Source organism: Salminus brasiliensis, chromosome 22, assembly GCF_030463535.1.
Source record: "Salminus brasiliensis chromosome 22, fSalBra1.hap2, whole genome shotgun sequence".
NCBI classification, from domain to species: Eukaryota; Metazoa; Chordata; class Actinopteri; order Characiformes; family Bryconidae; genus Salminus; species Salminus brasiliensis.
In genome coordinates, this window is record NC_132899.1 from 16,380,869 (window position 1) to 16,403,489 (window position 22,621).

At 42.5% G+C, this 22,621-nt stretch overlaps 1 protein-coding gene across 2 annotated transcripts; it reads left to right on the plus strand.

The window, feature by feature from the left end:
- The first annotated feature begins 12,844 nt into the window (after window positions 1-12,844).
- On the plus strand, window positions 12,845-22,519 carry fscn2b (fascin actin-bundling protein 2b, retinal). 2 transcript variants are annotated; one of them, XM_072667468.1, is made up of 5 exons: window positions 12,845-13,664; window positions 20,960-21,116; window positions 21,369-21,490; window positions 21,776-22,021; window positions 22,200-22,519. In XM_072667468.1, exons 1-5 carry the CDS (start codon window positions 12,845-12,847, stop codon window positions 22,403-22,405), a joined length of 1,551 nt encoding a protein of 516 aa, XP_072523569.1. In that variant the 3' UTR covers window positions 22,406-22,519. The 2 variants fall into 2 exon arrangements, with proteins under 2 accessions (XP_072523569.1, XP_072523570.1); XM_072667469.1 differs by having other exon boundaries at window positions 21,854-22,021.
- The last annotated feature ends 102 nt before the right edge of the window (window positions 22,520-22,621 follow it).

The following is a 22,621-nucleotide window of genomic DNA, read 5'->3' on the forward strand; positions in this document are numbered from 1 at the left end:
TCTCAGCCAGCTCTCACTCTGTGCGCCTTTGTGAAGAGCCTTGACTTTGATACAGTATCTACTGCAGTAGAATGATTCTCCACATATCGGCTTGCAGTCATGCCGTTGGAACCCGAGCCAAATTCTGAGCAAGTCGGCTCTTGCAATATGTGTCGTAAAGGGATATCAATCACACAGAGGGGATGGTGAAAGATCCAGGCTCGTGTTATTGTTTCCATTGTTGGGAAATACCTGTTTTTCACGTTCTGATGAACGTTTTCCTCATTCAGAGCAAAAGCCATGACTTCCTGCCATCTGGGTAAGCAGTTTTTATTGTTTGCGCTGGGGAACAAGTCCTCTAATTATAGCAATAGGATTGGTGTGGTAATATTGCAGTCAACTCTAATCTACATTGCTGCTGTGCTGTACGTTACATTCCTTCAGCGGGGTCCGAGGTGCGCTTTAGAGAGCTAGAGGTAAAAGACGAAAGGCTTTGTTTTAGGGTAAACGAAAACTAGAAAGTGAGAGGAAGACAGACCTTTTGGGAGGGGGAGGAGGTGATCATGACAAATCGTTATGGGGTCCCTTCAGACCAAACCAGCGAGATAAATGATGACAATGTGTGTCTTTCATTATCAGTGACCCCTGTTCAATCAACGCTGGGGGGAAACAGCCACAGTCAAGAGCATGAGGCCATGAGACAAAGTAGGGTCTCATCATCACTCAAAGTGTAGAGTCCCTCCCAGAGAACCCTACTAATGACACCACAACCCTTTTCCTTAGAACACACATGTGCACACAAATTCTAATGATTATGCACCTCCTTAAGTGTCCCACTCAAACACGCCAGTGAGGTATGAGGTCAGTGAAGCTGACCTTGGTCCAGATCTGGGCCTCTATCCTGGGGACACAAAGGTGCCAGCGGACATGCCATCAAAGCAGATGCCATGGCAACACTCTACCATGACTATCCTGTGACTGAGTCTCTGAACTGGAGGGGGTGACCTTGCCGATATTGTTTACCCAGGAAGGACTATCGCTCTGCCTTTCGTATTTCCTGCCAGCTCAACAATGCCATGACCACACCTCACTCAAGCAATCGTAAGAAGAAAGAAACTGTCATGTTTTGGTCTTAATCTCAAGAGTAAACTAAATGCCCTTAAAGGAGCAGTGTCATAGATAAACCCAGTTCCAAGCCTATTGAAATAGGTGGGTGTAGTGTTGTTTAGTAAAGAGAATGGGCCTCATTCACAATATCTTTCTTTATCTGTCTTTAAGAATTTGTTCTTGAGAAAAGTTACAACAAAAAGTCTAAGTCAGATTCAGGATGTGCTGTTAAACCATGAAACAGTTCACAGAAATGCTCTTATAATGATTGATCCCATTGTCCTCATACATTAAACCACCCCGAAATAAGAAAACACTACTGAATGTCAATCTTTGTGAAAACTGTGTATGTGGGTTTTTAGAAGAAAAGGCTTTTTCAGAATGGTTGCTAAATAAGGCACAATGGCTCTACAAATATTTACTTACATTTTGTTCTGCCTGGAAAAAGGGTTCCTTTCATACAATAAATAAAAGGAAAACACCTTGTAGATGGTTGTTTATAGAACTTAATTATTACTTATTAAATTAATTTGTTTATTTTTTAACAGCTAATTACCCAACTTCTTAGTACTCTCTCCCATCACATAATGCTCCCAACACTAGACTGACACACGCCTCCTCTGATACGTCACCATGCAACCAACTAGCAGACACCCATGACATTGAAGTGATGTGGAGAGAGAGAGAGACATCTACCTACTCGAAGAGAACAAGGCCAATTGCTGCTGATGGCAGGCAGCATGACCCAGGATTCTAACCAGCGACCCCCGGGTCATAGTGGCTTAGTGGCATAGCGCCTTAGTCAGTGGAAGTGTTTTTTTTATATACTCTATATAGCACCCAAAAATGGTTCCCCTATTGTTATACATCAAATAACCCCTTTTCAGTACTATATTGAGATTGTAGTACACAAATACTGTTAAGGTTACAAAGCCCAGCCCAGCCCATATAGTCCATATATGGAAAATAATACATGCAAAACCAGAGCACTTTGAATTCATTATGTTTATGATGTCACAAAAACCAAAGCATTTACATGTATCCATCTATTTCATCTACAGCACATTTATGGTGAAGTTCTAAGAAGTGTCTCAGGCCAGGACTGCTGTTTGAATGAGGCACAATACAAGGCAATCCTGAACAAGTAAAAGGTAGAACATGGACCCTTTAAACAGTCTGTCTCGACTTCTCCTTTTATTATCATTCAGATGTCCTAACTAGAAGATCTGAAAGCCCAGTAAGAGACAGCTTCTGCTGTTCTAAAAATGGCTTCTGTGCTAAAGGTGCTAAAAAGGGTTTTTTTTGGAGCGGTGCCACACATGAATCACTTTTAGTTCCATAAAGAATTATTTTTGTGTGAAGTCTGAAGAGCCTAAAGAACCTTTTAAAGATTAAACAGCATCTGCATAATGTAAAGTTTTCTTGTCAATTAAATATTTGTTCTTAGAACTAAATGTATCCATTTGGCAAGAACCGTTTAGGAACCTCCACTTTAAGGAGTGTAATGTTAAACTGGTAACTGGAGTGCTTTGTCGGGGGGATGGCAAGATGGAAGAAGTGAATTCTAATGAAGGAGTGAAGAACAACAGGAGAGAGGAAACAGTTGTGGAAGGAGGAATGGAGATTGAGTCCACCATATTTTAAATGTAGCCAATTTAAAAAGGTTCTGTAAAAGTGTAGAATTTCAGGATTTCAGAAGTCTGAAAGCCTGAAAGGTGCTGTTTGCGGATGGAGCAGTCCCTTAAAACACAGTCAGCAATGTCATTTAGTGCTACAGGATAGTCGCACCAAAGCCAGATCTGAAATTCTCAAGGCGAGGATTCACAAGGGGGTGGAGATTTGGGGGTGCATGGTGGGTAGGTTGATAGATTAAGCGCTGCGACACCCTCTGAAGCAGGTATCATCATTCAGACTGGCAGCCATTGTGCGAGTATTATAGGACTACCTGCTGAGGATTAGCGGCAGCGGTACACCTGTTCCAAGTTCTCATGATCCATATTAAAGAGGCAAAACAAAGCAAAATTATTCAATTAAAATACAAACTACACACACACACACACACACACACACAGGGAAATGGAAAACACAAATAGTGTCTTCATATATTTATATTTATATATATAAATGTAAGGTAATGTTGGTGCAAACTGCGGAACAGCGTTCAAACAGAGGAATTAAAGAGCCTATGTTCTACTTACAGTAAATGTGTGAGAGTTTAAGGAGGGAAAGGAAAAAAAGGAAGGGAAAGAACAGAAGAGAAAGATGGAGCTCTCTCTCCCCCTCTCAATCTTTCAACGGAGCTGTGAAACAGATGCTGGCGAGAAGCATTAACAAAAGAGAGCGAAGCACTTCTGACCGCGAGCCCCCGTGCTTGGCAAGTCCTGGAGGTAATAATGGTTAGCAACCTGAAAAATGTTCTTATCTGAAAAAAGCTCCAGACAGTAATAAATGAAATAATTGTACTAAACACATTAATCCATGTCGGCGGGCCCCGGGGGAGGGTCTGTGTGAGCGTTAGAGGTAGTGAATGGCACTAACCTGCCAACAAAAAGAGTCTCTCTCTCTCTCTCTCTCTCTCTCTCACACACACACACACACACACACACACACACACATACACATTCTCTCCCTTTCTTTCTGTCCCAATCACACCCACTCTCTCTCTCCTCTGCAAACAGTGTATTTTTTGCCCTGCCTTTCGGGGAGCACGGCTCGTTATTAATCTTGCTGGCTTGCTTAGCTTCAGGCATCACAGCGGGGCAGCATCTGGGGGAGAGAGAGAGGGAGAGCAAGAGCAAGAGCATGAGAGAGAGAGAGAGACAGAGAGAGAGGGAGAAAGGTGGGGGAGAGAGTATAGATGAGTGTGTCTGAGTCAGGACATGGATAATGCCTGTGCAATTTCTCTGTATTTGTGTGTGTATGTTTGTGTGTGTGTGTGTGTGTGTGTGTGTGTGTGTGTGTGTGTGTGTGTGATGCAGCCTAAGCATGTGCATACTTGTAAATGGACATGTCTGAGTAAATTATAAATATGATTGTGATATCATCAACAAGGTACAAACAAGAGACAGAGAATGAGAGCAATATAGACAGAGAGAGCGACAGAGCGAGAGAGAGAAAGAGAGAGAGAGAGAGATACAGACGGAGAGAGAGAGAGAGAGAGAGAGAGAGAGAGAGAGAGAGAGAATTAAAAAATGAAGAAAAATGACCCTATAAACTCATTAGCTCATTAACCGTGTCCTAAAATGCCAAGGTGCATTTCTGCTGGCCAGGCATGAATGACAAACAGAAGACACAGAGAAGGCTGTAAGGAAAGGGACATGATTGCTACGGCAACCACCATGGTAATCATCAAGACTAAATATGCGCCTCCAACCAGCGTGTCAGAAGTCTAGTCAGTCTCGGATCCAGACGTGGTGGAAGTACCGCAGTGACAGCTGGGCCGTACACTCTTAGCAAATAGGGCTCTTTTATACCTTCCTGAAAGCGGGTTCTTTGACCTGTATCAGTAGTGGGTCCTCATTTGAGTTCTTTAACCTTTGCGTAGTCCTAACACTGTATAACACTGTCCCCTTGTACTAAGGCCCATAAATGACCTGAAAACAATGTATAACTCTGCTGTCCAGTGGAAAACGTGTATCTCCATTTTCTCCATTTTTAGTTTTCTCCATGGTCTGAACCCTGTGGCTGCTCGGAGCACTGTGTAAATAACCCTAGATGAATAGACCAATAGAAATGTTCTAAATGACTTGGAATAAACTCTTATTTACATTCAAAGGTAAGAGCATAATAATATCACCATTGGACAGCGACAATATATCCTGGTGATTTCCATCTTTCATGGAAATTTGAAAAAGGTGATGTTTCACTTTCTTTAATGCTGGGGTAATTTGAGGAAAGTCATTTTGAGGTCATTTTTTTTTTTAAATTCTGCTGTTAAACATGGTGGCAACAAGAGTTGAGGAATGATAATGCCTACAAATGATTTTGTATAGAACCATTGTCTTTACTGATAAGCTCCTAAAGGCCTCCTTTGTTTAATGGTGTACATACAAGTTCCCCGTGGAACAGAACGTGAAATGCTTGCTGCAACATTTGTCTTTTTTTGGTATTTGAAAAAACTCTTCCGACCCTTCGGGGGGGAGGGGGGGGGGGGAGTTCCCGCCTTAAGCACCCCAGGTAGGCTCTAGACCCACCACCACGACCCTGACCAGGAACTACCAGATAAGAAGATGAATGAATGAAAACAAAAACCTTCTGTAAAGAAAAAGCTTGGTGTACTGAGTTCAGATCTTACTGCCTGCATGTCAAGGCCAGTGGTCTGAATTTTACATTGGGACCCAAATGGGACGGCCCCACCAGACAGCGGGCAAACTCTGAGGCCTGGACGTTCACCTTGTCTGACTGACCTTTTTGCTTCAGCAGATAGCCTGTACTCTGACTGTTGTTTATGTGCAGAGCGTAAGAGAGAGGGGGTCAAACTGAGTGGATGGATAGATGGATGGATGGAAGGACAGAGGGATGGGAGCAGATCAATATTTACAATAACAACCCAACTTGTATGTTGGATGATCGTGCAGTCCAGACACGCGCGCGCTGTGTGTGCTGCACGGGCTGTCCGATCGCCTGATGCTGTCCGATTCGCTCAGGGTGTTGCATCTTATCAAGACGCGCGTAATTACCAATGCACAACGACGAGGGAGCTCGCAGGAACAGCGAGCGCGCGCTTTCGATGTCCGTTCAAATTTGCAATAATGTCAAATATCGGCGTGCGATGATACAATATAATACAGAGCGAGAGAGAGAGAGAGAGAGAGAGAGAGAGAGAGCGAGAGAGAGAGAGAGAGAGAGAGAGAGAGAGAGAAAGGTGTGATCTTTTGCAGCAGAAGGGAATAAAATGAAATACCATACACGCATGATGCTGCTGCAAGACGGAGGCAGAGGCGGAGAAAATACAGAGTTAAATATCATTTCAAATAATCATGTTTTTAAAGGAAATCATATTAAGGTTGTTAAGAGGTGCGCCACAAAATGTCAGAACCGTGTTGCTTTCCCGCGCCGTCTCGTAGATGCGAGTCGACGAGCCGGAGGCGCACGGCTATTTCCGCTGACAGAGAACAAGGCAGGGGGCGGGGCCCCGACCGCGCCGTCCGGCCAATCTCCTGACGCAAGGCGTGGTTTATTGATGTTCGTCCAGCCTATAGCGACACAGCACCGACCCCGCACCCCACGTGGGACGAGAAACATGTACACATGAACGGACGCGCAACGAGTCCAGTCTGACCAATCACGCACGGGCAAAGTGTTAATCTCGACACGGATTGGTTGGCAGTTTCATACAGTTCTCTATTCATCGCAATGGGCTTGATATTTTTAACCCTCTCCTCACTCCCGCTTGGGCTTGAGCGCTTTCTGGAACGCGGTTATCTCTTTAGTTTTCTATTACAGTAATTCGTGGGAGAAATTTAATCTGTAGAGGAAAATAAAGTTAAAGCAGGAAAGCAAACTGTAGATGTAAAGTGCAAACCTTTATTGCATTGTCACAACTACCTTCTTAAACCTGTGATCTATTTATCTGTTTAGGTCAATGTTTATTTAGCAAACAGAAAGTTGTTCGGACAGCATAGATGTGAAGATGTGCTTTAAGGAAAAAAATAGAAATAGAAATAGAAATGTTGGTCTCCTACAGAAATGCTCTGGATTAGGCCTTTTAATTAAGAGCTCTGTCGTGTTTCGTACGCAGGCCTGTAGGACTACAATATAAAAAGCCAAATTGCTTCAGAATTATGACACTAATTCAGCACAGTAGAGGGGAAATGCCCATCAACTGTAAAAACGTTTAAAAGAAAAATGGTTAATTGCCACATTGATTTAAGCAGCACACATTTCTAATCTTGTTTCTTCTCTCACAGTTCTGCGGAAGGTCCCATTTGCGGGGGCAATAAAATGCTGGTTAAAAATAGTTAACAGAGTATTATCCTATCATCTTCATAGTCACAGAGGCACCAAGACTGACAAACCGAGCATTAATCTTTCCTTTTTTTCCTTTTTAAGGCCCTTGATGCAGACTGTACCAACACGAAAAGCAACACTGCCACCTTCAGGCCAGCTGGAGGCGCGTAAGTGATGGCGAGTGCTCCTGCCGTTTACCCTCTATGAATTATGTAGTAGAGGAACAATTTACCGCTGCCAATGTGGACGAGGAGGTCACGCAGAGCCGCATGGCTACCGCTGCAGTTTGTAGACCCAGTTACAGCAGCAGCCAAAAACCCCACAGCCCGCTGCTGCTTCTAGCTTCTCCCTCCTTTTTCTCCAGGCTTTTCTCACTGCACTACACTGCATCCACGAGCACGTTTAGCCTTCGTGAATGGGTGAGTGAACAGAGTTTATATGAGTGATCAGTTTGTTTATTTGAGCCATGACTCATGACTCTGTTTTTTGCAGCCATTAGCTAGAACCCCTGTGCCCAAGGCTAGTCATGCGTCTGTTGCTGATCATGTGGGAGCTAGCATGGCCTTCTCAACGTGTTGCAGCACAAAATGTGTGATCAGGAGAAAAGTAAGAAGGAAGAAGAATACAGGCCGAGAGTAAAGCTCAAGACACCTTGACCAGACTGGTGTGGACAATCAGTTGGTTTGAGTCAGTGCACTGGTCAGAGGTGACTAGATGACTAGGCTGACCGGACGCTGGGGGTGAGAGCCATCTGCCTCTTTCAGCATGATCACATCTTAATTGAAACATGCGACTGTCATCCATTCATCCATTCACAGGCTATATATCCCAGCTGGCCACCAACATCGGTAGACATTGTTATGTGGTTGAATGTAGGTCGTGATGTCTGGTGACCAAAATTTAATGTCAGAATAAAGTCCAATGCCAGCGTCAGTTTGGTGTAGAACAGTGACGTTGTGATGTTAAGTAACCAGATGTGTGATGTCAACGTCAGCTTGTGAGGTATGGTGACCAAAACCCTGCGCAAAACCCTGCGCTAGATTTGCACCTAAAATTCAACATCTGTCCAACTTTAGAGTCCGATGTCTTTTTAATGTCATATTGACGGAAATATATACTTGTTCAGTGTGTGTGTCTCCCTATTTGACGAATCTGGCAGTTGTTCTTTATACTGTGTCAGAATTTCCTGATGAATGGACCAATAGAAATACCCCGTAATGACATGAAATAAAGTCTTTTTTTCATTGACTTGATAGTTAAGAAGGTCCCCTTCTCCTGTAAAGTTGCCATTTTGGAGATACAAGATTTTTGCATGACATATATATATATATATATATATATATATATATATATATATATATATATATGTGTGTGTGTGTGTGTGTGTGTATATATATATATATATATAATGACAGAGAGACAGAGAGAGGGGGTTGGGGTTAGTTAGGGGTAGAGGGGTTCATACAAATGGACAATAGCAGAGGATGAGGGTGCAGAATTGATGAACGGAGAGAGCAGATTCAGAGTCTTTGGTAGAGAGGGGTAGGGAGAGATAGAGAGCAAGATAGAGCAATGGAAATGAGTCTTTGGTTTCTAAAGACAGAGATCAATGGAGAGGGGGTCGAGGGGAGGAGGGTGAGAAAAATTGAGGATGGGGTGAGGAAAGGGCAAGTGGGAGGAGGGGACAAAAAGAGGGAGATTGGTAGAGGGTGGAGAGAAAAGATCATAGGTGGAGGAGGACGCGAGAGACAGAAAAATGAAAGAGATGATGAAGAGACAGAATGATGGAGAGAGGGAGAGAGAGAGAGAGAGAAAAAGGAAAGAGGTGCACATGACTTGGTGGTACTGGGGATAGTGGGTTGCTATCAACAGTGCAGAGGAAGAGCAGCATTGCAGTTAATAGGGTAGAAAAGGCTGGAGGCTGTTAACTCTGAAATGTTCATTTTTAAACTCCAGCTTTTTTCTGTCTTTATTCCATCCACTCCTACACCCCTCTCTCTCTCTCTCTCTCTCTCTCTCTCTCTCTCTCTCTCTCTCTCTGACAGTCTCACTCCCTCCCCGGGCTGCGTGGTAATGATAGCTATTTGAGTGTCATCAGAGGAGCAGGGTAATGGGCTCTAAAGCACCATTTCAGAGCGAACCTGGCAGGGCTGGCCTCCCAAAAACATCTGCTCGCCTATCAAGAGCCACTGCTGTTGCAGCCTCACCACACACACATGCACGCACACCACAACATATGACCACCCTGCACCACACTGGGTCAGACTTAGGTAATGGGCCATGGCAATGCACTTGGTGCAGAACATCAACAAATATAACAATGGTGGTGGATGTAGTTGTAGTGTCTTATATTGAGAAGACTAATAAGAGTTTGGATTGGTAGCAGTACCACTCCATGAGGTAGTGTTACTTATTGTAGAACAGCATTTTGAGGCATGTTTTGGTACCTTCCCTTGTGACAGTAAGTGAGTGTGCCCTGCAACCTGTGCACGGTCTAAAGTGAAGTGAGTGACTCTTATTTGAGAGTTTATAAGAACTAAGTTGAAGTTGTTCTTGTCAGTAGACCTTTTTTACTTCAAGAGAGCTTTCCTCAGTGTAACCAGCCTTTATTTCAGCTGTAGACATAATACTATTGGTATGCCATTCAACTCTTTGCTAGCTGCATGTGTAAAATCCTGATTTCTGAAGTTTATAAAGCTGGATTCATACACTGAAGCAGAATATGCTGTAAACACACTGTGTTAAAACACTGTTTTCTGTACAAAATATAAACAGAGGGATTTCCACAATAATCATTTGTATTCATGTTTACTCCTGTAACTCTACTGTCCTCTAGTGGATTAGCCTAGTACTACACATTCTGTGTTTGATAGGCGCAATACATTGTGCCACTCATCCAACCAAAACAACTCTGACACATCAAGACATGGACTCCACAAGACCTCTGAAGGCATCCCGTGATATCTGGCACAAAGACCTTTAAGTAATATAAGTTGTGTGGTGGGGCCTCTATGAGAATCAGTGAGCCTTGAGTGCCCATGACCCTGTCGCCAGTTCACCAGTTGTCCTTCCTTGGAGCACTTTGGTAGGTACTGACCACTGCATCCTGGGACCAGCCCGCAAGACCTGATGTTTGTTTTGGAGATGTTCTGACCCAGTTGTCTAGCCATCACAATTTGGGCGTTGCTCAGATTCTTCTCTTCTCGTTCATTTGCTTCTCTCTAATATAGCCACCTATTAACAGGTGCTGTTGGAACCAGATAAACAATGTTTAATGTTTAATGGTTTTAATGTAAAGACTGATTGGTGTTTTACTGTTAGGCACCACAATACCCTAGGCTTTATCAAACATTTGACATTTGACATTTATTTTCATCAATATCAGATGACAGTACAGCAGGAATGACTGGAGTGTTCTCCCTCTGTCCATGCTGGTTTTCTTCAGGGACTCCGGTTTCCTCCCTCCTCCCAATAACACACATGGTATGTGAATTGGCTATGCTAAATTCACCTACCATGTGTGTTTTTGGTGTGTGGTACCCTTCGTTGAACTGGCATCCCGTCCAGAGGGTATTCCTGTCTTGTGCCCAGTGTTTCCAGGTAGGCTCTCGACCCACCTCGACTCTGAACAGGACAAAGCTGAATAGGAGATGGATGGATAAATGGTTAAAAAGGTTTTCTCTTTTACAATGCTGGCGTGCTAAATATAAAGCATACATTATACATAAACTTCTTCCAGAAACTGTCCTCCTGAGGTGTCCTACATGGCTGCACAGACGGCACAATTAATCTGACTCACAGGTCACAGTAGGCTCTTTCTGTCAAACACTAAAGCCAAAGGTGTCGGTCAGGCTGTTCATGGATTACACTACCGATTCCAAAGCAAAGAGGGTTAGCCATGCAAGAAGTGCTTGAAGAGGAGTTAGCTGGGTTTGCTTAATTAGCAGAGTTGTTATGTGTTCTAAGGTTTAAGGTAGTGAGTAGGTGAGACTGTCTGTAGTTCTAAAATATGTCACTATTTCATAGTGTACAAGTCAGTGTGGGCATAAAGGTGTCATTACAGTTAATGAAAAGCACAAAGGTTCCTGAAGTATGATCATGTCTTAGATTATATTTTGTCATAAGTTGAGAATTCTTTAAAAGATTTACATGTCTGAAAAGCCTGCATTTCCATGGTATATTTGTGTATAGCCCAGGCTCATTCATACACTTGTAGTCGATTGCTGACAGATGGAAGGTCCAGTTTTTGAGACACACTAGAGGAAAGAGGAGAGTCCGGGGGCTGTTAGTGGATTAGATTGGGCTAATACTGTAGCGGGATAATTGAAAGGAAGATTAGGGGGCCTCGGAGAGACTGTTTTCCTAACAAATATGTTTGGGATTTGAAATGAATGGACAGTATGTACTGCATTGTACCCACTCGGCTACAAAATGCTATTTAGACAACATCATGTTTATATTTGGATTTAGAAAATGAATTCAGAAATAGACACGCATCCAATTATCTAAAAGCCCAAATTATCTGTAAATCTGCTTTTCTGTACGCACGCATGTCTGTAAACACACATATGTGTACAGCCCCCTGCAGAGATGAACCACAAAGCTTGGAATCAGAGAAGCTATGTAACTCTATACCAAGTGTGTTCTGGAAAACCGATCCCCTAGTCAGGCCACTGTCGCTGGGGGAGGGCTCTGGTTACCCAGCTTTGTGTCCCATCGCCATCAGCAAAGGGCTGAAGACTGGGGCAGTGGATAAAGACACGGCGACCACAGAAAGGGTGGATTACAGGGCCTCAGAAAGGGTTTAGGGAATAAGACCAGCAAGGAGGAGAAAACAGGCAGAAAAGAAATACAAATATCTGAGAAAAGGAAGAAACGGAAAAGGTGGTGCATGTTTTGCAAGTTCTTTTGCATTGTGAGGATGTGGTGTTGGTGTTAGACAGTGTTTGTGCTAGTAAGGGTCTTAATTAAATGGCCATCCTTTCGGGAACAGAGGATGTCTAAGTCTTGCTAAGGGCCTGCCTTTGGAGATTTTGGAGGGCACCTGTTTTCATTCAAAGATGTCTCTGTTTAAAGGACCCAGCAATCAAACTCAAGCCCAGTCAGGTGGAAAACTGAGATATGAATGAAGGAAAAGCACTGAGAAGAGGAAAAAAGAGGCACGGAAATTAATCAAGTAGACAGGAAAGAAGAGACAAGAGGAGCAGCAAAAGGGGAGTCACGCAGTGCTGCTTGGCCTTGCACAGCATCACTTTAGAAGATCAATTTTTTGGTAATCCCACAGGTGGCCACTGGAAAGGCAGACACAGACCTAGAATAAGATTGGTGAGGTGAACTGAGAAATAGAAGGAGCACGGGAGTAGGAGAAGGGGAGTGAGAGAGGCAGAGAGGAGAAAGAACCGGTGGGATCAAGGTGACGTCAACAGCTCACTGGATTGAGGTGTTGAGTCCTGCTGATTTTAATCTGAGCTGATTAGGAAACAGAAGAAAAAACCCAGAGCCTCAGCAAGCTGTCTGGGGAGCAAGACAAGAGACAACTTTTTTTTTACTTAGAGAAGAGGCCAAGGACCTGGGGAAAACACCAAAAGAAGACGAACATAACCAAGAACCAAACTAATAAGGAAAGGACCAATATTCATCAGGGTAAAGAAAGCAAGGAACATACAAACAAATCAGGAGGCTTTTAGTGAACTTCATCCTTTGAATAGTCACATTTTTTGGAAACGCAGAGAGGCCAGATATCGCTTCTGATAATCAGTTTCATATCTGGTTTTGCTATCTTCTCCTGCATTCACCTGAGTGGACGACAATGCCCACAAATGGCAATAAAGCCCTCAAGCTCCAATTTGGGCTGATCAACTTTGAGAATCGCTACCTGACCGCAGAGACATTTGGGTTCAAAGTGAATGCTTCAGCGCCAAGCCTCAAGAAGAAGCAGATCTGGACACTTGAGCAAGATGGGAAAGATGGCCAGGTAGTGTACCTGCGCAGCCACTTAGGCCGCTACCTGGCATCTGACAAAGATGGCAAGGTGAGTTGTGAGGCTGAAACACAAGAGAGCGACTGCAAGTTCCTAATTGTTGCCCAGTCAGACGGTCGCTGGGCACTGCAGTCTGAGCCACACCTGCGCTTTTTCGGAGGGTCAAAAGACTACCTGTCCTGCTTTGCTCAGACCATTGGTGAGGCAGAGCTCTGGGCAATGCATCTGGCCCTGCACCCACAAGCAAACTTGCTAAGTGTAGCCCGCAAGCGCTATGCCCACCTGTCTTCACCTGAGGGTGAAATAGCTGTGGACAGCAACATTCCGTGGGGTGTAGATGCTCTCCTAACCCTGGTTTACGTGGACGGCAAATACTGCCTAAAGACCAGTGACAGTCGCTTCTTAAGCAATGATGGCAAGCTGTCATTCGAAAATGGCCGTGGAACGGGATATACCCTGGAACTGAAATCTGGTAAATTAGCCTTTAAGGACTGTGAGGGAAAGTACTTGAGCCCCATGGGACCAACGGGCACCTTACGATCTGGACGCTGCTCCAAACCAGGCAAGGATGAGTTGTTTGATCTGGAAGAAAGCCATCCACAGGTGGTGTTTCAGGCCGCCAATAATAGATTTGTCTCAATCCGACAAGGTAAGTAATGTTGGCTGCATTTTAGTTATCCCTGCATGCCTCTAAGATTAGAGACTGTATCAGGGCAAGTGATTTGGTTCTGCTTTTCATGGCAGACTTAATTCAGTCAGTCGTTTGCAAAAAGCAGTTAGTATGTTTATTAAAGTTGAAATGAAACAGAATATGATTGACTGGTCTGCTGAGTTGCCAGTGATTTCTTAAATATGTCTAAATAGACCTTGATCCTGGTAATGTGATGGCAGAGGTCTCCCTATCCCTCACTCTCTTTGTCCTCTCGTAGTTGTTTTGTGTAACAAGACCTCATTACTGCTGCTTCTGTCACAATCAACTGATACCCATTGGGTAACTGAGACTAGAGAATTAGTGTGTACTGTAGGGAAGGTTGCCCAACTGTATGCCTTTTGTAATCATGAGGTAATTTCATTTCAAAAATGGATCCCACAAAGCTATAACTTTCTCTGGCTAGTTTATGACTGCAGTAGTGTGATCATTGTGTGTATGTTTTCTTTAGCAACCATCAGCCCAAATACTTGAAATAAGAGAGGAAAGGGGGGTATTGCACATAAAAGATCAAGATGGAAAAGTGTTTTTTCATAAGAATATCTGGACTATTTATTTTTTTATTTACAGACTGCACACATTACTTGACAGCGCTTTAATTTGTTAAAATATTTGCTATGTTTTAGCCTACTGAAATCAAATTGCAAATCTATACACTCAGAATTGAGGGGGTTTAGGATTAAGGTTGTTAATATGGTGGTTTTAGGAATCGATCAGGCCTGCCATTCAACTAGCTCACATGCAAACATGAGTTCAGATTCAGCATTAGAAGGTAGCATCTTATGGCAAGACCTAATAACCAACAGGACACGTGTAATCATAATCATAATTTTCCTTGGACTATTATTTACTACACCATGATTGTTTGCATGTTGTGGGTAACTGTACGTCACTGCACTTCCAGTGCAGTTGAGCTCTCAGGAATTGAGGACATATGTAACTGAAGCTAGCAGTATAGTGAAATACTAGCTGTGAAGTAATGGGTAAATAAGGATCTTATCATTAAAACAAAATGGGTAAACATTGAGGTTGTCAATAAACAGCCATTTGTGAAATTTAGAAGCACACATTGAGAAATTAATTGGATTTTTTATAAACATAAACATGAAGTAGCTAACATGGGATTTGATTGCATACAGCCACGAGTAAGATCAGGTACTGATGTAGGATGATTAGTTCTGGATCACAAACACCACTCATCCCAGAGGCATTCAGTGGTACTCCATCACTCCATGTAAGCCAGTCCCACTGCTCCACACCCTAATGCTGGGGAGGCTTTATACTAGTGCTGGATGATATGACCTCAAATTAATATCACGATTAATTGAATCTTTTATTTCTATTACGATTAATAAACTCCTTGAGTTGCTCAATTGGCCTCCATGTTGCTTCTATACCACAGACAGGGCAGCACTAATCAACACTAATCAAAATAATAAGCATGGGTAAGATTATGTCGATAAAAGGTTCTGAATTTCTATTCTGATTCATTTACGATTAATTCACCAGCCCTACTTTTGACTGCTTGGCATTGGGTGTAGTGAAATCAGGGTCATGTACAGCATCTCCAGGGTGGCCCATTGTATCGGCAATGCTTTTCTAAAGACATTAATCTGCTTGCATGCAGTTGGACATCCCTGCTATTAATATAACTGAATTCACTAGGTAAAAGGTGTATTTGCAGACTTAACACATCTATTTTACCAATAGAACCAGAAAATTGAGCCAAAGAAATCCCTACTCTGACACACTACTCTTATTTGTCAGCTGTTTCAAGCAACTGTCAGGTGTTTTGGCTCTCTATGTCTTGATCACATGCTGGAGTGTCTCAGCTGTTGTTATAGTAGGTTTTTTATATTAGGAGTCACATTTGTTCAAAGCTAACATTAGCATGCAGTCCTGATGCTCTTCTTGGAATGGCTTCCATCCAGAAAGAGAGTAAGAAATCTTTGGAACTAAAAAAGGCATTATTTACAGTAAACTGCTCACTGACAGACCTGTCATCATGGGTCATTATAGCCACTTTATCCCAGTCCTTTTCCTTCTACTTAGGTCATTTGTTAATTGTCCAGTGCTAAACCTAATGAAAACTGCTCTCTTGCACTACAAACATTTCTAAATGCATGTTTCTTTTATTCTTTGAAGAAATTAATTTCCACATTAGTCCTTAGCAAATGCGGCAGTTTCATGTACTGCAATAAAACTGAAAAGCTGGCGCACAAAAGGCCCCTCTCGCAAGCTTGACCTTAGCAATATAATATACTGCAACTGTCTCTTCAGCTGCACAGTGCTTTATTATTCGGCCAGATGCTGCTGTTTTATATTCGCTGGCTAAGTAAACTGATACCAAACACACTGCATTTTTTTGTTTTTCGTCTTGACCAGGCATCTAAGTTGAGTCGCATGTTGCAGCGATAGTGTAATGTACCTTGCATGCTGCAACGGTTTCCACTGTCTTCAGCACGGTGTTCCTGGTAAGCACTTTGAGCCACCTGCAATAGATAAATTACTGGAGAAACTGATTGGCTTTGAATATGCACTGAAGGGAAGAGAAGCTGGGTCAGTAACAGATCCCATTCTCTCCAGTCCACTCCATACACCTACACAAAGACACACACACACACACACACACACTTACACATTCTCACACAGCAATGCCCCCACCTCCTTTTTTTAGTCTGGAGATAAGAGGCAGGAAGAGGATGCTCATGAACACACAGTGATACATGCGCAAGCATGCACATGCGCGCACACATCCACATCCACACACACACAAAGATACAGACATTGATGTGCACACACACTCACACACACAACAGTGGTAAGGTGTGATAAATAATTGAGTGGACAGGGTCATTTCAATGATGGCGGAGTCTGCTTTCAGAAACACAAGCCTTCCGCTGCTTTTCTTTATCGGGGGACCATGCAATGAGAAGGGCCACAATAGGGACGCAAATCAGAGAATCCTCAGGGAGAGCTGGTCTTCTGGGCCGACAGGCAAAAACCCAGTCGGTGGAAGAGACAGTGGATAGTGTGTAAGTGTATCATGTTAGGTACGCTCTCAACAAAAAGGGTTCTTTGAGTTGTGAAATAGTGGAACCCTTTTCGTGCTGTATAAAGCCACTTTAGGAAAGAAATTTAGGTCTATAGTTCACACTGGGGTTGTCCAAACTGCTACAGTCATAGTCAAAATACAAATGGGTTTCTTGTTATTTTGTGGTTCATGGCAAACCACCCACCCAACCATGCCAGGGCAGCTCGGTTTTAGTCACAGAGGAGCTGCAATTTCTCTTGGTTATGTGGTAACAGGGGATATGGGTCAGGGCATATGCCAGGAATTCTTTGAGCCAACCATAAATATGCACCTGATAAAGGAATGCATCAATCACCTGCTGCCTACATAATCAAAGGGAGTGACATTTCTCCTTAATAGTTGTATCTGAACAATGGTACTGTATATTGTATAGCAAGATCACAAAACACGTAATGGTGTATTTGTACTCTTGAAATATTGACAGTAAATTCAAATTCTGCCTTGTGAAAAATGAGGCAGTGATGCATCACAGAAATTGAGATGTTTTGGTAGTGGGAGAGAAATCGAGGGAGAATGGTGCACAGCAGATGGAGTAGTTGTAGCTAATGAGAAAGAAGCATCTCTCACTATCTACTGCATATTCATCCCATACAAAAAGCAATTAAGCTAAAGTAATTCTGCTAATGGATGCAGCAGTTCATTTCTCCCAGAGAGCAGCTACATGATGAAGGGAGGCCAAGATGACTTCCGACAAGTCCTCCAATCAGCTCTGCAGGTCTGGGGTTCATTAAGCCCTGGGCGTCTCACTCTAGGATGCAACACAAGCTCAGATGATCTTGTAATCAATAATGAGAAGTGACGTCGGATGGCTTTTTTTCCCCCCCAAACCGCTCATCTGATCATTCGGATGACTTCGCTTGCATTGGGGACTTGTTAGATTGGATTGGATTGGCAGAGACAGGTTTGGGAGTAAGATTAGGCTGCAGCAGGTATGGAGGAAGTGGAGGTTGGGGTGGTGAGGTGAGAGGGGAACCAGTCCAAAACAAGAGCTTATCTCCTAAAGTAGGAAAGATGGCATGGGCTTTAGTGGGCAGATCTGTTACCATGTCCTTCAGCACCTTCAAGCGTTGTTGGGGGCATGCTAATCTGCCTGGAAGGTAAAAAAGGTGAGAAAGCCTGAGACAGGCTGGTGTGTGTGCGTATCTAGGTTTGTGTTCTTAGAAAGAAATAGAAAGGAGAAGCTAGCAAAAAGGTTAAGGACAGTTGGTAAACCACAGAAGATTAGTAACCTTATTAGGTTACCATTTATAATTCATCTTTGAGAAAACTGTCTTGATACATTACTAATAACCACTCTAGCAGTGGATACCAGGATCTGGACATAAATTCAGAAAGCTGTTCACCCAAACCCGGACAGAATATACAGGTAAACAAATGCCATGTGTGTGGTCCTCATTTGCATTGTTTCATTTAATCGTGTAGGTGTCTGACAAGGTCCACATACACCGATCTACTTGGCCCAGTTTGCAGAGGGCCCTCTGCCCGTCTCTGTGTCTCTGGGTACTGTTACATTCTCCAGAAATGGGTTAGTAAATTGAGAGGGAGTATTCTGTGATGGGTCTGAGGTCATGCTGAAGCGTGCAGGATTGAGCTCAGTGGTCATCACGTTGTGGAGGAGAACTGATCAAACGACTAGATAAGGGGAGAGTCCAGTCACAGCTGGGCTCTCTGTTTCTATCTGATGTGTAAAAGTAAAGCAGAATCAGACATGAAATTGGAAAATGAAGTGTAACGGTACACAGAGATGAAGGGCTGCACTGAAATATTACCTGATCAAAAAGTAAAAGAAAAAGCTGCAACTTTTTTCACACTTCTGGTTGTGGTACATAAACCAGCTTTGTGTTTATGGTCTCCAGCATGAACTAAATAGTCTAAAGTGGAACTTCTTGTGCTGTTAAAAATGGTAAAGAAAGATTGTAGATATGGTATGGATACAGACAACGTAGATATGGTAATAATTGGTAAATATATACTGCTAGGTGACAAATGCACAGAAACACACACACACAAGCATACATGAATCACGAGCGCAGGCATTCAGTGGACGCTTGCTGCTGATAGTCCTGGTTTTTCTCTCAGCACGTCTCTGGCACCCTGCTGTGTCCCATCGAAAACACAGGCATCACTTCAGCCTTTTCTTTTCTTTTCTGTTCAGGGACTAGGATGGCAGAGCTGAAGGATTGTACCTACGCCACTCAAAGCTGCTTATTGAGCCCCACGGTGCGGCTTTGCATTTCTCCACAGACAGAGCATTAGGAAAGCATGGAGAGAGGAGGGGAGGGGCAGGAGAGGAGGAAGGGTGACAGGGTGGAGGAGGTAGGGGGTAAGGTTCAGGATCTGGGCTGTTAAAGGATTAAGAAAATAATCAAGGGGTATTTTTGGACACATCCACTTTGGGCCTGAGCAACTGCAATCTGTCTAGGGCATTTTGATTGATGCCATTTGTTTTACAACTGAACTAAAGGACAAAGATATTGTGCAATCGAGGCATTGGGTTTATTCAATACATACTACATACAGGTATTGGGTACTGCAACTACTACTACTACTACTACTACTAATAATAATAATAATAATAATAATAATAAATCATAATAATAATAAAATATTTTAAGGTCATTTAAGGTCATATGAAGTATGTATAAATTATGTGTTGCTATTTTTAATGTTTAATTGTCATTGTCAATGTTTTCTAAAGCCATCTTAAACAGTTTTGTAATTAATGACTGTGGTTATGCTTATCTCACCTCATCATAGTGCCTGATATACATTATAGATACACCCCTGTTTTTTCTTTCACGCTCAGCTGGTGCATCATGAATGCCCTTTTCCTCTGAGGAATGCACTAATTCACCATGTGCCTAAACTAACGTGAATGGATTAAGTCCAAATATTTTTGTTTCATTAACTGGTGTTAGCCTCCTCAGCAAAATCCATTAGCTCTCCTTCCCCTAATTTTAGAAAGTAGCACACGAAACACTTCAGCCTCCCGCTGTAATACTATTAACATTCTCTTGCTGTAAATGAAACTGTGAATGGGAAGAAGCATGCAAAAGTACTGTGTAGATGAGCATACATGTAGCACCTTCATGTGAATCCACATCCTTTTATATGTATTAAGTTTTTGCATTCCTGAGAGTTTTCCAAAGAAGTCTCCTTTTGTGCATGTGAAAGCAGAGGGTTGTAGTTCAATGACACAACCCCAGGGATAACTGGCTTGGGAACATGGCAGTGTGCAGCAAGGCCTCCAGCTGCCAGTATGCAGCCGCCAAGGTCACAAATACCAGATATACTGTATTATTGCTGTCATGCAAAAACCTCATATCTCCCAAATGGTATATTTACAGAAGAAGAAAAAATCATTCAGACTTTTAATGTAAATAGATTTTATTCCAAGTAATTTGGGAGCATTTCTGTTGGTCATTTTACTATATAATTGTGACACAATGTAAAAAAATCCCCCAGAAAGCTCAATTCATAGTATGGAAAAAGTGAAAAACAAACAAAATGGAGATTTGTTTTGCGTGACAGTGACAACATGAAGGTTTTATCAAGATCATGCAAAAAGTGAATTCAGAAGTTAGTAATTACTCAGTGACTTTATGACCCACTGATATTGCATATTCTATGTGAATATGCAAAGTCTATGTGAGGTCTGAATAGCATGTGCATTCTGAAAAATAAAGGTGTCAAGGCACTTTTGGTTCCCTAGCAAATCGTTTAGTGGATGATGGAGGTTTTATATTTAGTAGTAACTTACAAACCAATGTAAGAACCATATGTTTATCTCTGTGTTAGATTTCTGTGGCCACCTGGATTATTCACTGTAACACAAACTGCTTTAGCTGTATTAACTGGTCATGTTAATCACAATGATGCAGCACTTTAGGGATCAGATTGAGGTGATTTCACAGCAAGGTTAATCAGCTCAGCTTCTTCAGATTAAAGACTGGCGGATAGGCCCAAATGGATAGATCACTATCCGTTGTTTACACACATATTGTATCTAAAATGTCATTCAGATGTCTTAGATACACATTTAAAATTTAGTGTAAACAGGGTATCGCTGCATCTGATTGAAAGACAAATTTGACCCATATGTAAAATGCTTATTGCATGTTTTCTATTTGTCTCCCACTAGGCGTGAGCATCTCAGCAAATCAGGAGGATGAAACAGACATGGAGACATTTCAAATGGAGATCGATAGAGACAGCAAAAAATGCAAGTTTAGGACAAATGAAGGCAACTACTGGACGCTTGTAGCTCATGGAGGCATCCAGTCGACAGCCAGAGAAGCGTAAGTATGATGCCCTCAACCACAACGGCTGTAGACTGCCGTTATTATCATGAGTGTTTCTCTCGTTTCACAATAAATGCTTTTAATGTCACACTTCAGGAAGATAGTTATGAGGGCCAGTTGGAGCTTATAACTGCTCGGTTAAATGTGTATCACTTAAAACACCCTGATGTATTGATTACATACATTTTCCTTTAATGGCCCATAAATGTCGAAAGATAAAGAGTGCTTCTGTCTCCTCTATGTGTGCAGAGGTGCCAACACCATGTTTGACATTGTGTGGCTCGGACGGAGGGTGGCGCTACGAGCCAACAATGGGAAATATGTGTGCACCAAAAAGAATGGACAGCTCGCTGCAGTCAGTGACTCAGTAGGTGAGTGCTGGTGTTTACTGCAATTAATGTGTAGAAGATCCAGCTTAGTTTTCAGATCGGGTGAATGGGATCCTACATTATCTGCACTTTGATTTAAAACTGAAATAATGAATATTTGTATCTTTTACCATCTTTACTGTCATGCATACAATGGTGCTGTCAGGGATTTTGAGCCCCATTAAAATACATTACATTGGGCCCCACAACTCTAACAATTCTGACAAAATACTAAATTAATACTGTTTTAGGGCTCCTGTCAGTCACAGGCCCTTAGAATCATCTTAGGCACCCAACCCCAATATGGCAGAAGCATGGATAGTTCCTTTATTCCTCTTTTTTACTCTGAATTACATTGTTTTACAGGGGAGGATGAGCAAATGGTTCTGAAGCTGATCAACAGGCCCATCCTAATCCTACGAGGGGAGAATGGATATGTGTGCCACCACAAGAATTCTAACACACTGGACGCCAATCGCTCAGTTTATGACATTTTCTCATTACAGTTCAGTGATGGGGCATATCATATTAAAGGTGATTTTTATATATATATTGGTTTAAGCTTATTTGAAACTAGCCCTAAAGAACAGAAATGGTGTATCCCAGATACTTGGTGGAATCCGCTAATTGTGCTGTTTAGTAAGAATATATTAAGGCATTTCTTTCTGGATATAGAGCAATTTTTAATTCTTACATGTATGTTGTTCTTCAGGTGCAGGGGGACGGTTCTGGTATGTGTCCAACAATGGTTTGGTGTGCTCTGATGGCGATACACCTGAAGCCTTCTGCTTTGAGTTTTTAGAACATGGCAAAATTGGAATAAGGGGCAAGAATGGCATGTATCTGCGCGGAGACCAAGGGGGCACACTGAAATGTGATGGAGGGAATGCTGATAGCTCATCTCTCTGGGAATATTGACATCTAGTGGACATTTTGGAAACTGTTATTCTCTTGCCAGCTGAATCTTTTGGACTTACTATGGGAGCAGAGGAGGATGTGGGATGTGTGAATGTGCATGTTTGGAAATTGAGCCGTTCTGTGGGTAAATAATAAAATACATTTTCAGTCATTAGTTTTTGTGTCAATATTCTGAGCTAAAGAGTTTTCCAAAATTTTAACTAGTAAACACTGCAT